The 15,032-nt window shown below is 40.9% G+C and overlaps 1 protein-coding gene across 1 annotated transcript in view; it reads left to right on the top strand.

Moving 5' to 3' along the window:
- The window catches only part of chmp6b (charged multivesicular body protein 6b), a 32,309-nt gene that overhangs the window by 3,908 nt on the left and 13,369 nt on the right, over positions 1 to 15,032 (top strand). The window contains exon 2 of the mRNA XM_059948391.1: positions 11,171 to 11,280. Within this exon, the coding sequence (XP_059804374.1) occupies positions 11,171 to 11,280 (110 nt within the window). The remainder of the gene's footprint in view (positions 1 to 11,170; positions 11,281 to 15,032) is intronic.

Genomic DNA, 15,032 nt, shown 5'->3' with positions numbered 1-15,032 from the left:
ACTGATATATCACCATATACTACTCTGACATTCATTTTCTTGTGGGTGTATGCAGTACAGTACCAGCGGCCCAAGTTGAATTCCTGCCACTGCCTGTAAGGAGTTTATACATTCTCTCCGTGTCCATGTGGGGGTTTCCTCCAGGTGTTCCATATTCCACCCACAGTCCAAAAACATACTGGTTGATTGGTTAATTGGTCATTGTAAATTGTCTGTTGATTGGGCTAGGGTTAAATCGGGATTGCTGGGTGGTGCGGCTTTGTGAGAAGGGCCTGCTCCGCACTGTATCTCAGTAAATAAATGCCCAAGAAACATAATAGAATCAATGAAAGACCACACAAAAAAAATGTGCAAAAGACAACAGACTGTGCAAATACTAAGTAAATAATAAACACTAAATACTGAGAACATGAGATGAAGAGTTCTTGAAAGTGAGTCCATTGGTTGTGGGAACATTTCAATGATGGGTTGAGTGAAGTTATCTCCACTGGTTCAAGAGCCTGAAGGTTTCAACTTTCTATAGCTTATTTTGATCCTGTACACGCCCTACCTCCAATTCCAAACAGGAATTCCAATTCCAATGCAGCCAGTTAGAAGGTTCTCCATGGTACATCTCTAGAAATTTGCATGTGATTCCCAGATTGTTCCTTCTTAACTTTATGTAAAAAACTCAGTTATTTCCAATGTGGCCTGATGTTAAAGCCCAAGAATTTTAGTTCAGTTTCTTTATTCACGATATTCTCACTGTTACAGAGCCATTGGCCCTGGCCCTTTTTGGTTATTGCAGTGTATCTTAGCCATGGGAAAGGTCATCCACCTGAAACATTAGTCTAATGTTTTTGTTTACATCTTATTTATCTTTTAAGATTCTACCTGTTCTGTTTAGTTGAGCATTGTTAGGCAAAAAGAAATGTTGAAGTAGAAAGTCTTAAGGATGTTTTCGATTGATCTGACACACATCCTGGAGACTAATTGCCTAATGATCATGTTCTCTCCAATGCTCAGAGCATAAATAGAAGTGGGAGTAGGACATTCAGCCCCTTGTGTTGAGTCCATTCAGTGAGATCATGACCAATCTCTTATCTCAGATCCACTTACCTGCACTAATCCCATAATTCTTCAATTCCACTTTAAAAAATCTGCCTGTGTCTTGAATATACTTAGTGAGTGAATGTCCACAGCCCGACTGAGTACAGAATTTCAAAGATTCACTTTGCTCTGTAAAGAAATCATTAGTCCTGAATGGCTGAGCCCTTATTTTGAAACTCTGAATTCTGGTTGTAGACATCCCAGTTAGGGAAAATAACAATAAACTACTTTGTCGAATACCTAAGCATTTAATATATTTCAACGAGATTATCTCTCATTTGTCCAAATCGCACCAAGTACTGGCTGATGTGCCTAATCACGTACAATGAACTTTCCAGCCTAGGAATCTTTTTTGAGTTCCTCTATGCCTTTCTTTTGATAGGGAGAGCAGGTCTGTACATTATATTCCAGATGTGGTCTCGTTGGGGCTTTGTGAAATTGAAGCAACAGGCTCTTTGTACTGAAATCCACTCATGTAAATGGGGCAGTATATTATTTCCTAATATAAAAAGAAATAGAAGCAGGAATAAGCATTCTACCGAAGGTTTTGGCCCAAAGCATCATCTGTACTTTTTTCCCATAGACGCTTCCTGGTCTGCTGAGTTCCTCCAGCATTTTGTGTGTGTTGCTCAGATTTCCAGCATTTGCAGAATTTTTCTTGTTTGTGATAAGCATTCAGCCCCTCTGTTTTACAAAATGTTCTTGTTTACACATGGATCACCAGTAATTTGCATTGAACTAGAGCACGTTTAAATGTTTATTTTTAATTTATAAAAACAGGAATTTATATATATTAAAAGATTAAGAGAAAATTTGGTCACAGTAAGCATTCCAAGTTCTTACCAAAGTCCATAGACAACTTAAGAAAGGAATTTATTTCTGGAAAAGGAGAAATATATGGAACAGTGGGCTTAATGCAAGAAGAGTAACATTTAGAACAGCAGAGCACAGGCCCTTTGGACCACGAGATTACAAAACACAAATTACTTTAAAAAGATTGAGGTACAATGAGTATGATAAACATTGAATGTTTTTGCTTTCATCTGTTCCCAAGATTAATTTTAAGGGCAGCAGGCTCCCTCTTCACCTGTGTTTGTTCAGACATGTCAGTTGGCAAGCTGGATGCACTCTTTTGACTGAGTGGTCTTGCATGAGGACAGAAAATCCTTGTCCATCCCTTGTTTGTGTGTTAATATACCTATAGGGGGAAATTACATCCTTGTCCTACCGTTCCCCAGCATTGGTTGTTTAACTTGAATAATTGTTGGAAGCAGTGGGGGAAAGAGTAGGTGTTTTGTTTGCTACAAAAAGCTATTATTTCTGTCTGGACATTTTTTGGCTGAGAATTCTGCAAAACCCAAGTTCACTTACCAAGGTAAAGAACTGAGATGCTTGTAATCAAGTATTATACTCAATCCCAAGTTGGACAGTCTAGTTAACATGGATGAACTGACATTGAGGTTGACTAAATTTCATTTCATTACGGCTGTGTAACTGGTAGCCAGCAGTTGTCATTGGACAACTGATCAGCTCTTTAGGATGCAGAGGTAGTACTACTTGTGTGTTTTGAGGAAGGGGTCTGATCTAATTATTGTAGTTATTTTCTGATGGTTATTTCGACAGCATCCACATATTGCACAGTTAGAGTCTTGAACTGAACTATCAACTGTCTATTTCCCTTCATAGATGTTGCCAGACCCAGTGTTGCAAAAGATTGCACAGACTGTTTCAATTGGACAGCAAGAAAAAAGAAATTGCTGACTGTCTTTTGCAGGGCTGTCTGTGCACCAGAGCCAAATAGATTTGGAGTCATCGTTTTTATATATGGAAACAAGTTAAGACTGAGAAGTACAGAGGCCACTTCATGTACAAGCTGTTCAGACTAGTTTCTCTGGTAAGAACTGTCTGTGGAGTGAAATACTCGCTTTGAATGATCTGATGTGCAGAGTAAGAATGGTATTATGTTCCCTGACAACAAATTACTAACCCTTGGACTGAATATTGACAGGGCTGATTGGACATTTCCAGTACTTGGAGAGCATAGAACCACAGCACATAACCTCAGAATAAAAGGATATCCCTTTCAAACAGAGATGAGAAAGAATTTCTTTAGGCCAAAAGATTGGGTCATAGAGCACAGCAGCACAGAAACAGGTCCTTTTGGCCATCATGCTGAACTGTTATTCTGCGTAGACCCATCAACCAGCACCTGGACCAGTGCTTTCCGTGTCCATGTACTTATCCAAACAACTCTTAAAGGTTGCAGTCAGACCCTCATCCACCACTTCTGCTGGCAGCTCATTTCATGCTTGCACGACCCTCTGTGAAGAAGCCTCTCAGATTCCCCTTAAATATTTCACTTTTCTTCCTTTACCTATGTCCTCTAGTACTAGTCTCACCCATCCTCAGTGGAAAAAGTCTCCATCTATTCCCCTCATCATTTTGTATGTCTCTATAAGATATCCTTTCATTCTCCTGTGCTCCAGGGAATAAAGTCCTAGCCGCTGTTTCCTGTAAGCTGTGTAGCTGCATAGCCTTTGTTGCCACGCAGTTGGAATTTTCTTTCATAAATTAAGGTCATGCAGTTTTCAGACTTGTAAAAAAAAATTCCTGCTCAGAACAATAGGTGGTTTGCACATCCGAAACAAAAAAAAATTGGAGTGAACTTTGGTCCTAGTCTATTCAACCTTTCCCTATAACTCAGGTACTCAAGTCCCAGAACATCCTTGTAACTATTCTCTGTAAATGTACATTTACTCTTTCAATCATATTGCTCTCTTTCCTGTCAGTAGGTGACCAGAACTGCACGCAATACTTGGCCTTACCAAAGTTATACAACACATCATCAAAGACACACTATCCCTACTACAAAGCATGGTGGTGGCTCCATCATGCTGTGGGGGTGCTTCACTGCAGCAGGCCCTGGAAGGCTTGTGAAGGTAGAGGGTCAAATGAATGTAGCAAAATACAGGGAAATCCTGGAGGAAAACTTGATGCTGTTTGCAAGAGAACTGCAACTTGGGTGAAGATTTTTTTTCCCAGCAAGACAATGACCCAAGCATAAAGCCAAAGCTATACAGAAATGGCTTAAAAATAACAAAGTTAATGTCCTAGAGTGGCCAAGTCAGAGTCCAGACCTCAATCCAACTGAAAATTTGTGGCAGGACTTGAAAAGGGCTGTTTACTCCTGATCCCCATGCAATCTGAAAGCAAGAGCCTTTTTCTGTTGATCAGTGTCAAAAAAAAAGCCAAATAAAATCCATTGTGATTCAGTGTTTTAAAACTTGAAAACTTCCGGGGGGTGGGGGGAAGGTTTGAATACTTTTTACAGGCACTAGAGCACAGAAACAAGCTCTTCTACCCATTTAGTTTGGGCCAAACTATTATTTTGCCTAGTCCCATTGGCCTCCACCTGGACCATAGGCTTCCATACCTTTCCCATCCATGTACTTGTCCAAACTTCTCTTAAGTGTTGCAGTCTATCCCACATCCACCACTTCTTCAGGCAGTTTAGTCTACATCTGTACCACCTGTACTTATATCTTTTCTGTAAATAGGTGACTAGAACTGCACACAATACTAGGCCTCACCAATGTCTTATAAAATTTGAACATAACATTCCAATTTATGTGCTCAATGCCTAGATTTATGAAGCCAATGTACCAAAATCTTCTTTATGACTCTACAATCAACAAAAATCTGCACATAACAAGACAAACAACCACTGTGTGCAAAAGACTCTGGAAATGCAAATAATAACCCAAAATATAATCATCAATAACCAATAAATATTGGGAGCATGAGATGATAAGTGCTTGAAGTGAGTCCATAGATTATGGGAACAGTTTGGTGATGGGACCGTTGAAGTTACACCCTCTAGCCCAAGAGCCTGATGGTTGAGGGGTGATAGGCCTTGGACCTTATTGATTAGTTTTGAGGGGATGATAGTTTTGAATGTAGAGCTGTAGACAATGAGGAGTATCTTTACTGTCCAGATGTTCCAGAGTTGAGTGAAGAGCCAATGGAATGGCATTTCCTGTTAACCTGTAGTGACAGTAAGCAAATTGGAGCAGATTCAAGTGGCTTCTCAGACAGGGTTTTGTTACCAATCTCTCAAAGCACTTTATCACAGTGGATATAAGTGCTACTGGACGATAATCCTTAAGGCAGATTACTAAGGCACTGATATAATTGAAGCCTTGCTATCCTTTTGCTCTTAATATATCTGTAGAAATCCTTGGATTCTCCTTCACCTGCTAGAGCTACCTCATGCCTTCTTTTAGCCCTCCTGATTTTTCTTAAGTGTTTCTTGCATTAAATACTCGTCAAGTACTTAATTTGCCCCATCCTGCTTATACCTGCATACACCACCTTTTTCTTAAGCAGAACCTCAAAGTCTCTTGAAAAACAAGTTCCCTAAACCTGTTGTCCTTATATTTATTCTGACAGGAACATGCAAACTCTGTACTCTCAAAATTTCACTTTTGAAGTACATCTGCCGGAAAACAATGTGCCCCAATCCACACCTGCCTGATCCTTCCTGGTACCATCAAAATTGGCCTTTCCCCAGTTTAGAATCTTAGCCAGAGGGCCAGACCTATCCTTTTCCATAATTATATCAAAACTAGTGTATTATGATCACTGGGTGCAAAGTGTTCCCCTACACAAACTTCTGTCATCTGCCCTGTCTCATTTCCTAATAGGAGATTCAGTATGGCACTCTTTGGTTAGGACCTCTATGTACTGATGAAGGATACTTTCTTAAGCACATTTGACAACTATCCCATCTAGCCCTTTTATAGTATGGGAGGCAATATGTTGAGAGCTAAAGTCACCTATTGTCACAATCCTCAAGTATTCCTTAAATATTTTTTACCTTTCATCCTTACTCCATGATCTCATAATTTTGTACATCTTTATCAAATCTTCTTTCATTCCAGGGAAGGCTTCCCAATCTTTTTTTATGCCATGGACCAATACCATTAAGCAAGGGGTCCATGGTCCTCAGAATGGGAACCCCTGCTCTAGGAAATAGTCCTAACCTACTCAACCTTTTCCTATAATTTAAGTTCTCAAGTCCTGGCAACATCCTTGTAAATCCTTCAATCTTACTGATATCTTTCCTGTAGATAGGTAACCAGAACTGCACACAAGACTCCAAATTTGGTTTCACCAACATCTTATATAACTTCAATACCACTTACTTAGGTTAATATCTATCAGTTTCCTTTAAAAGCTCTCTCACCTTTCCCAACAATAGTAGAAAATCTGCACTGCAGAATGGTACTATTTGGGTCCATAGAAATGAGGTCGTGGCCCTTGAAGCGTATGTCCTTAGTACATTTCAAATTTAACATGTGTTTCTGCCTTGCAGCCCTTTTCCATCAGTTAGTTTGAAACCCTTACTACCTCTTGGGGCTGAGGTTGTTTTTCTCCTCTGCTAATTCTTAGAAACATAGAAAACCTACAGCACAATACAGGACCTTAAGCCCACAATGCTGTGCTGAACATGTACTTTAGAAATTACCTCGGGTCACCCATAGCCCTCTATTTTTCAAAGCTCCGTGTACCTATACAGGAGTCTCTTAAAAGACCCTACCATATCTGCCTCCACCACCGTTGCCAGCAGCCCATTCCACGCACTCACCACTCTGCGTAAAAAAAAATTCAGCAACATCTCCTCTGTACCTTAAAACTGTGCCCTCACGTGTTAGCCATTTCAGCCCTGAGAAAAAGCCTCTGACTTTCCACACAATCAATGCCTCTTATCTTATACACCTATGTCAGGTCACCTCTCATCCTCCATCACTCCAAGGAGAGAAGGCCGAGTTCATTCAACCTATTCTCATCAGGCATGCTCCCCAATGCAGGCAACATCCTTGTAAATCTCGTCTGTACCCTTTCTATAGTTTCCACATCCTTCCTGTAGTGAGGTGACCAGAACTGAGCACAGTACTCCAAGTGGGGTCTGACCAGGGTCCTACGTAGCTGTAACATTACCTCTTGGCGCTTAAACTCAATCACATGGTTGATGAAGGCCAATGCACTGTATGCCTTCTTAACTGCAAAGTCAATCTGCGCAGCAGCTTTGATTGTCCTATGGACTCAGACCCCAAGACCCTCTGATCTAAAAGTCTTACCATTAATACTATATTCTGCCATTATATTTGACCTACCAAAATGAACCACTTCACACTTATCTGGGTTGCCACTTCTCAGCCTAGTTTTGCATCCTATTGATGTCCCGCTGTAACCTCTGACAGCCCTCCACACTGCCCACAACACCCCCAACCTTTGTGACTTCTACCAGGTTATATTGAAACTACATCTTGTTCATGGAAATAGGTTCTTCTCATTTTCTCTCATTTTGAACATCTCATTACATTTCCCCTTAGCCACCTCTGTTTAAAAAAATATAACCTTGGCCAATCTTGCCTCTTGGCTTCTATTTTCCACTTGTGACAACAAACTCAAGTATCAGAGCACACTCTCTGGTGGAATCACATCTTTCATCAAATGTAACCAGAATGGTATTAATTACAGAAACTGTGGTGAAACTTACAAGATGATATATACCAATTTTCATTGCTGGTTAGTATATGTTCTTGAACAATACAAAATCTGTAGTTTATTTTTTAATGTAATATTGTCACATTTATTCATGTTTTGTGCTTAAAATTTTCAGCTCTGAACTGACTCCTCAATTTATGGACTCACTTTCAAGGACTCTGCAACTTATGTTCTCAGTATTATTTATTTACTTATTTTTTTTAATTGTCCAATTTGTGTTTTGCACTTTGGCTATTTGTCAACATTTGTCTTTCTGTAGTTTTTTTTAAAATATAGATTCAAATGTATTTTTTTGTTTTAGTGTGAATGCCTGCATGAAAATGAATCTCAAGAGAGTAAATGGCAACATATACATACTTTGATAATTGATTTAATTTGACCGTTTGTAGCTAGTGTTAGAAGGAAATCCAATTTAAACTATATATTTTTCACCACTAGGGGGTACAATTGCCCACTGTAGCCAACTCAGCTTTCAAATAGCTTTCAGAAATAAGCAGAATCAGGTTTACTTTCACTGGCATTTCTTACGAAATTTGTTCTGTGGCAGTACATTGCAATACATCATTTCAAGCAACTAGAAATTATAATAAGTAAGTGTGTGTGTGTATATAAATTAAGTAAGAGTAGTGCAAAAAGAGGTAGTAAGGTGGTATTCATGGGTATGTTGTCCATTCAGAAATCTGATGGCAGAAGGAAAGAAGCTGTTCCTGAAATGGTGAGTGCGTATCTTCAGGCTCATTTATCTCCTTGATGGCAGCAAATGAGAAGATGGCATGCAATGGGTGGGTGAAGGGGATCCTTAATGATGGATGCTGCCTTTATGAGACATCACCTTTTGAAGGTGTCCTCAATGCTGGGGAGACTAATGCTCGTGATGGAGCTGTCTGAGTTTATTACTTACTGCAGCTTTTTCCAATCCTTTGCAATGGTCCCTCCATACCAGTGGAGGGTGATGGTGATGCAACCAGCTGGAATGCTCTCCACGATACAGCTGAGGAAATTTGCAAGTCACCTCCTTTAACTCCAAATGAAATATACCCACTGTCGTACCTTCTTTGTAATTGCATCAATATGTAGGGCCCAGGATAGATCTTCAGAGATATTGACACTCAGGAACTTGAAGCTGCACACCCTTTCCACTGCTGATCCCTTGATGAGGATTGGTGTGTGTTCAGTGTACGCTTTCGGGGCCTGATGCCTTGTGAAGGTTCACCATCTTGAAAGATGTTTTGATGTCAGCCTCAAAGACAGAGATGAAAGAGTCACCAGATGCTGCAGGGACTTGCACAGGTGTATTTTTATTCTCCCTTTAAAAGCATGAATAAAAGTCATGGTGTTGACCTGGGAGTGAAACATCACAGCCATTCGTGATGTTAGATTTCGTGGCTAATATGCGAGGGCACAGTTTTAAGGTACTTGGAAGTAGGTACAGAGGAGATGCCGGGTAAGTTTTTTAAGCAAAGAGTAACGAGTGTGTGGAATGGGCTGCTGGCTGATACAATAGGATCTTTTAAGAGACTCCTGGGTAGGTGCATGGAGCTTAGAAAAACAGAGGGCTGAAGGTAACCCTAGGTAATTTCTAAAGTATGTACAAGTTTAGCACAGCATTGTGGGCCAAAGGGACTGTACTGTGCTGTAGGTTTTTCTATGTTTCTATGATTCACCTTGTAGGAAGTAATGGCCTGCAAACCCTGCCAGAACTGATGTCCTCCAATTCCGTCTCTAACCAATTGGAATTGTTTTCTTTCACTCTTAAAATAACCTTCCATTGGTCATACCTGGACAGTTTGTATAAAGCTGGATCTATGTTGTCACCCTCAGCAAACTACGAATTTCTTGGTTCATCCACAGCTTTTAGTTTGGGTATGTCTGGTATATTCTTGAAGGCATACACTCATCCACTCAGGCCTCGATGAAGTTGGTGACTACTGTGGTGTATTTATTCAGATTCAAAGATGGGTCCCTAAGTGTCCTGTCTACTGACTCAAAGCAGTCCTGTAAGCACTCCTTGCCTCCCTTGACCATACCTTCTTGGTCCTCATCATTGGTGCTGTGGTCTTTAGTTTCTGCCCGTGGAGGTTCAGCCAGGTGATCAGACGTTACAGAGTGTGGGCATGGGATGGCATAATTATGGTCAACTGCGCTGGCTCCTCTGGTTCCATGGGTGATATGTTATCAGAGCTGAAGTTGGTCTGATTGAAACTCCCTGCAATAATAGAGAAGGCATCTGGGTGTGCTGTTTCGTGACTGCTGATCACAGTGCTCAACTCTTCCAGTGCCTGCCTGACGTTGACTAGAGGTGGAATGTGTACCGCTTTCCCTTTAGAACAAAGACAAGGAAAAATTTCTTTAGTCAGAGGGTGGTAAATCTGTCCAAATCATTGTCGAAGACAGTTGTGGCGGAATAGTCATTGAATATATTTAAATCAGAGGTTGATAAGTTCTTGATTAGTAGAGACATCAAAGGCTATGGGAAGAAGAATGGAGAATGGGGTTGAGAAAGATAATAGATCAGCCACGATGGGTCGAATGGCCTGATCCTACTCCTGTGTCTTATGGTCTTATCTTTCGGCTAATACTACCTTACAGGTCATTTATCGCTTTAATGCTTGTGAGACTTTGCAATTGTGTTCAAAGTTTGGTATTGTATTTGTCCGGCAATCAAACTTCAACAAATATAAAAGTCAAACTAAAAACCAGATTCACCACCCTCTGGCTAAAGAAATTCCTCCTCCTCTCTCTTCTAAAGGGATGTCCTTGTGGTTTGAGGCTGTGCTCTCTGGCCCGACACACCTCCACTATAGGAAACATCCTCTCCACGTCTGCTCTCTCCAGGCCTTTTACTATGTGATAGGTTTCATTAAGAACTCCCTCTTTCTTCTAATGCTTCCTCATTACATACCATGTAAAAATAAAATACACTGTGCTTTTATAGCCTTTGATTGACTTGACCATCTTTTCATCTTGCTCCATAATTCCTTTTAAATTCCAACTGCACGGTGCCACCAATACTTGACTCCACTCCTATCAATGTGCTCAATATAACTTAACCTTATGAACAGTGGATTGCCCTAGCATAATGCCACGTGCCCTTGGTAGGCATTATGTCAGCTTTTGTATATTTGATAATATCCTTGATTCTGACTACAAGTATGATTTTAGTCTGGATGAAGAAGATCTTTCTCCAACTTAATGTGACAATTCATCCATTAAGTGCTTTTCAAGTATGGTATCCTATTTAACTAGTAGCATAGCTTCAGATATGTTATTTTTCCTCACTGGATGAGTTTATATGGCCTTCTTCCTCCGGATGTATGCACAACCATCTCCAGGTAAGAGCTGGGTAGTTGCACTCTTCTGCCATCTCCACTGCAATTATTGGCTGGAAGTCCTTGAAATCAGATAGATTAAATAAACCAAACATCATTCTGCCACTTTTTACATTACTTAGTAATGTAGATTTGTATTAATATTTTACTTTTGTTAATTCTTTAAATTTTTATCTTTCTAGCAATTAAAACAACAACGTGACAAACTGAAGCAGTACCAGAAGAGGATTGGTATTCAGCTAGAAAAGGAACGGCAGCTTGCTCGGCAGTTGCTGCACAATGGAAAGAAGGAGTGAGTATCGCAGGAAATGAAGGAGCTAATTATTTGTGAGAATTTAAATTGGGTACTTTTCCACAGTGCCCAACTTCAGTCTTGTGGCTGCTTATTACCATATTCATCCCAGAATAGTTGCTCGGATACTTGGATTGCAAATGCCTTCCTTTTAAATTTGTTTCTCACACGAGAACAGGAGAGGGCAATTCTTGAATTGAAAAATCCATTCCTATCCATTTGAAATTCTGAATCAACTTGACTTTCACAGGTTTTTGAAAAAGATACTAAGGTTTGTGTGAGGCATTTCCTGATACCACCTTTGAACGGCCAAATTCCAATCTTGGATTTATGGTTCCTTATACTCCCTGCCAAATGCTTTAATGATCTTAAACACTTCATTTAGATTATTCACTGAAAAATAGGAGATCAAGGAGTTAAAGTTTAGACTATGCAACAGTTCTCAAAATTGAATCCTTTTGAATTGTTGCATCATTTTGGTCATAGAGTCATAGAGCACGATAGCACAGAAACTGTACTTCATAATTACATCTGCTGTCCCAGTATTTCAACTTGGGTTGCTGGTCTTTATTTGTACATTGTTTCATGATAACAATACTGCTGGAGTGTAATTGACATAGGAGCAGAATTAGGCCATTTGGCCCATTCAGTCTGCTCTGCCATTCCATAATGGCTGATTTGTTATTCTTCTCAACTCCGTTCTCCTGCCTTTTCCCTGAAACTTTTAAGGCCCTTACAAATCAAAATTCAAAGTGCATTTGTAATCGAAGTATATATACATCATACAACCTTGAGATTTGTCTCCTAATAGGCAGCCATGAAACAAAAATACCCAAAAGAACCCATTTTTTAAAAAAGAGGATCGTCGAACACCCAATGTGTGGAGGGAAAAAAAACAAATCATGCAAGCAATAAGCATGAGCAAATAGCGTTCTGAACTGAGGTCCACAGAATCCGTCCCCAGATCCTTAGTACAGCGCAGAGCGGAGCAGCGAGCTGAAATGGCCCATACCTCTCCTGGGGCCCCGACACTCTGACCTTTTCAATCTGACCTGGTGCTTAAATTGTCGTCCAGACATCGGGTCCAGTTGCCTCAGTAGGCTTTGGGGCCTGGACCCCGCCACCTCGATTCAACCTGTGCCCGACCTCTCTGATTCAGTCCTGCGCCTAAATTGTCATCCAAACATCAAGTTCCGTTGCTTCAGTACGCTCTGTGGCCTTGACCCCGCCACCTGTGCCCGACCTTTCTGATTCCACCCTGTGCCTAAATTGTCATCTAAACATCGAGTTCAGTTGCTTCATTACCCTCTGGGGCCTGGACCCCACCGCCTCGATTCGACCTGTCCCGACTTTTCCATATGGCCTGATGCTTAAATCGAACTTCAGTTCTTCTTTGCTCTCAGTGATGGGCCCACTGGCTCAATTCAGTTCTGCCATGCTGAATTCCCTCCAAGTCCACAGAGAAACAACAGACTATTGTTTGTGATGATCATTTACCAGAAAGAATGATTAATGGAGTATTTAGTAGATTTTCTTGTTTCATTAGCCACCAGCCAGAAGTCGCTGATATTCACCAGCATCTTCTAAAACTGGAAGAAGCTATCAACCTCCGCTTTAAATATACCCAATGGCTTGGCCTCCGTAACATTGAATTCCACAGATTCACCACTCTCTGGTTAAAAAATTTTGTCCACATCTCTGTTCTGAAGGGACATCCTTCAATTCTGAGACTGAGCCCTCTGGTCTTAGATTCTTCCACTATTGAAAACATCCTCTCCACGTCCACACTATGTAAGCCTCTCCATATTTTTCAGGTTTCGATGAGATATCCCCACATTCTTCTAAACTCCCACAAGATCAGACCTGGAGCGATCAAACAGTCCTCGTACGTTATTTAGATCTTTTGTAGCACCTTGATAGTATGTGACTGACTGACATCTTTGTCGATTGTTAGTCAGGTTTGTTAGCTGCACTTTGGGTATCAGTCCAGCAGATTGTTCTGTCTGGGATTTTGGTGTTGTGAGAGTTATCTCATCCAGGCAGGAGTAGCATAGGTTGGTGAGCGAGGTTGCTCATTCATTACTGGCAGCTAAACCTCTGAAAACTGAGACTTGGCCAGCTCAGTTGCTAACACTACTACCAAGCTACTTGTGCTGATAAGTTCTGAATCCCTCTCCCCATCCCTCGCCTAATCTGGAAAACATTTTATGCCAGTGTCGCCTTAGTTGTTTCCTTCAAAAAGCAGCAACTTTAAGCATTTACAATGAACAAAATGGTCAAAGCTGTAAAGAATTGTTTGCATTTGCTTGATTTATTGTCCTTGGAGATGATTCAATAAGTGTAAAGTACAAAAGTATGCTAGCAGGGGTCATGGCAAGCTTGCTTTGTTACTTAACTGAAGTCAAATCAACAAAACAGACATCATTCATCTTGAGAGGACTAAAATACAAAGACAAGGATGTAATGCTGAGGCTTTATAGGCATTGGTCAGACCACACTTGAAGAGTAGTGAGCAGCTTTGGGCCCGTTATCTGAGGAAGGATGTTCTGATATTGGACAGGATCCAGGGAGCATTCACAAGAATGACTCTGGCAATGAAAGGGTTAATGAATGCCGCATGTTCATGGCGCTGGGCCTGTACTCACTGGAATTTGGAAGAATGAAGGGGTTGGGGGGTGGATCTCATTGAAACTTATCCAATATTGAAAGGCCTAGATCAGGGGTCGGCAATGTTTACCACTGAAAGAGCCAATATGGACCCATTTCCCACAGAAAAGAAAACACTGGGAGCCACAAAACCCGTTTGACATTTAAAATGAAATAACACTGCATACAACGGTTTTTTTTGCCTTTATGCTATGTATAAACAAACTATAATGTGTTGCATTTATGAAATTGATGAACTCCTGCAGAGAAAACGAAATTACATTTCTGCATGCAACAAAAACATTTTGAACTCCGAAAAAAAGACGTTGGGTTGAAGGTTACTCCATAGGTAGCCTACCTTGGATTGAAGAATTAAAAGAAAGCGCACACTGGCGGGTGTCAGGCATTGGCAGTGGTGATGTATATTAATAGCGATAAAAAACATGTAGCGGTGTAGCGCTACACGCAGCGCTAAAATAAAGACACTGCAGTCAAAGGTAACTTTATTCGAACTAAACAGCCTTGATTTAAAGCCTCCCTCAACCCGTCCCCGTGGGCGTGGATGCTCCAAAAGACACGTACTCACAAACCCCCGTAGGCTATCTCCCTTAGCCGGAACGGTGGCTAATTGTGAGCCGGTTCGGATGTGCCAGGAAGTGGGGTCTCCACAACGTTTTTAGATTGTACAAGATCACCATAATCTTCAAATTTCGAATTACATTTCAAAAACTAACAAACTAGGGGGAGCCGCAACACAGAGATCAAAGAGTCGCATGCGGCTCCGGAGCTGCAGGTTGCCGACCCGTGGCCTAGATAGAGTAGACGTGGAGAAGATGTTTCCTACAGTGGGGGGCAGTCCAGGACCACAGGGCACAACCTCAGAATACAAGGACATTCCTTTAGAATAGAGATGAGGGTTTTCTTTAACCAGAGGGTGGTGAATTTGTGGAATTTATTTCCACAGATGGCTGTAGAGGCCAAGTTATTGGGTATATTTAAAGCAGAGGTTGATTGTTTCTTGATTAGTAAGGGGGTTCAAAGGTTATGGGGAGAATGGGGTTGGGAGGGATAATAAATCAGCCATGATAGAATGGCGCAGAAGACTT

This window comes from Hypanus sabinus, chromosome 23 (genome assembly GCF_030144855.1).
Source record: "Hypanus sabinus isolate sHypSab1 chromosome 23, sHypSab1.hap1, whole genome shotgun sequence".
Classification (NCBI taxonomy): Eukaryota; Metazoa; Chordata; class Chondrichthyes; order Myliobatiformes; family Dasyatidae; genus Hypanus; species Hypanus sabinus.
The sequence above is the reverse complement of the archived record's forward strand: the minus strand, read 5'-3'. Positions and strand labels throughout refer to the sequence as shown.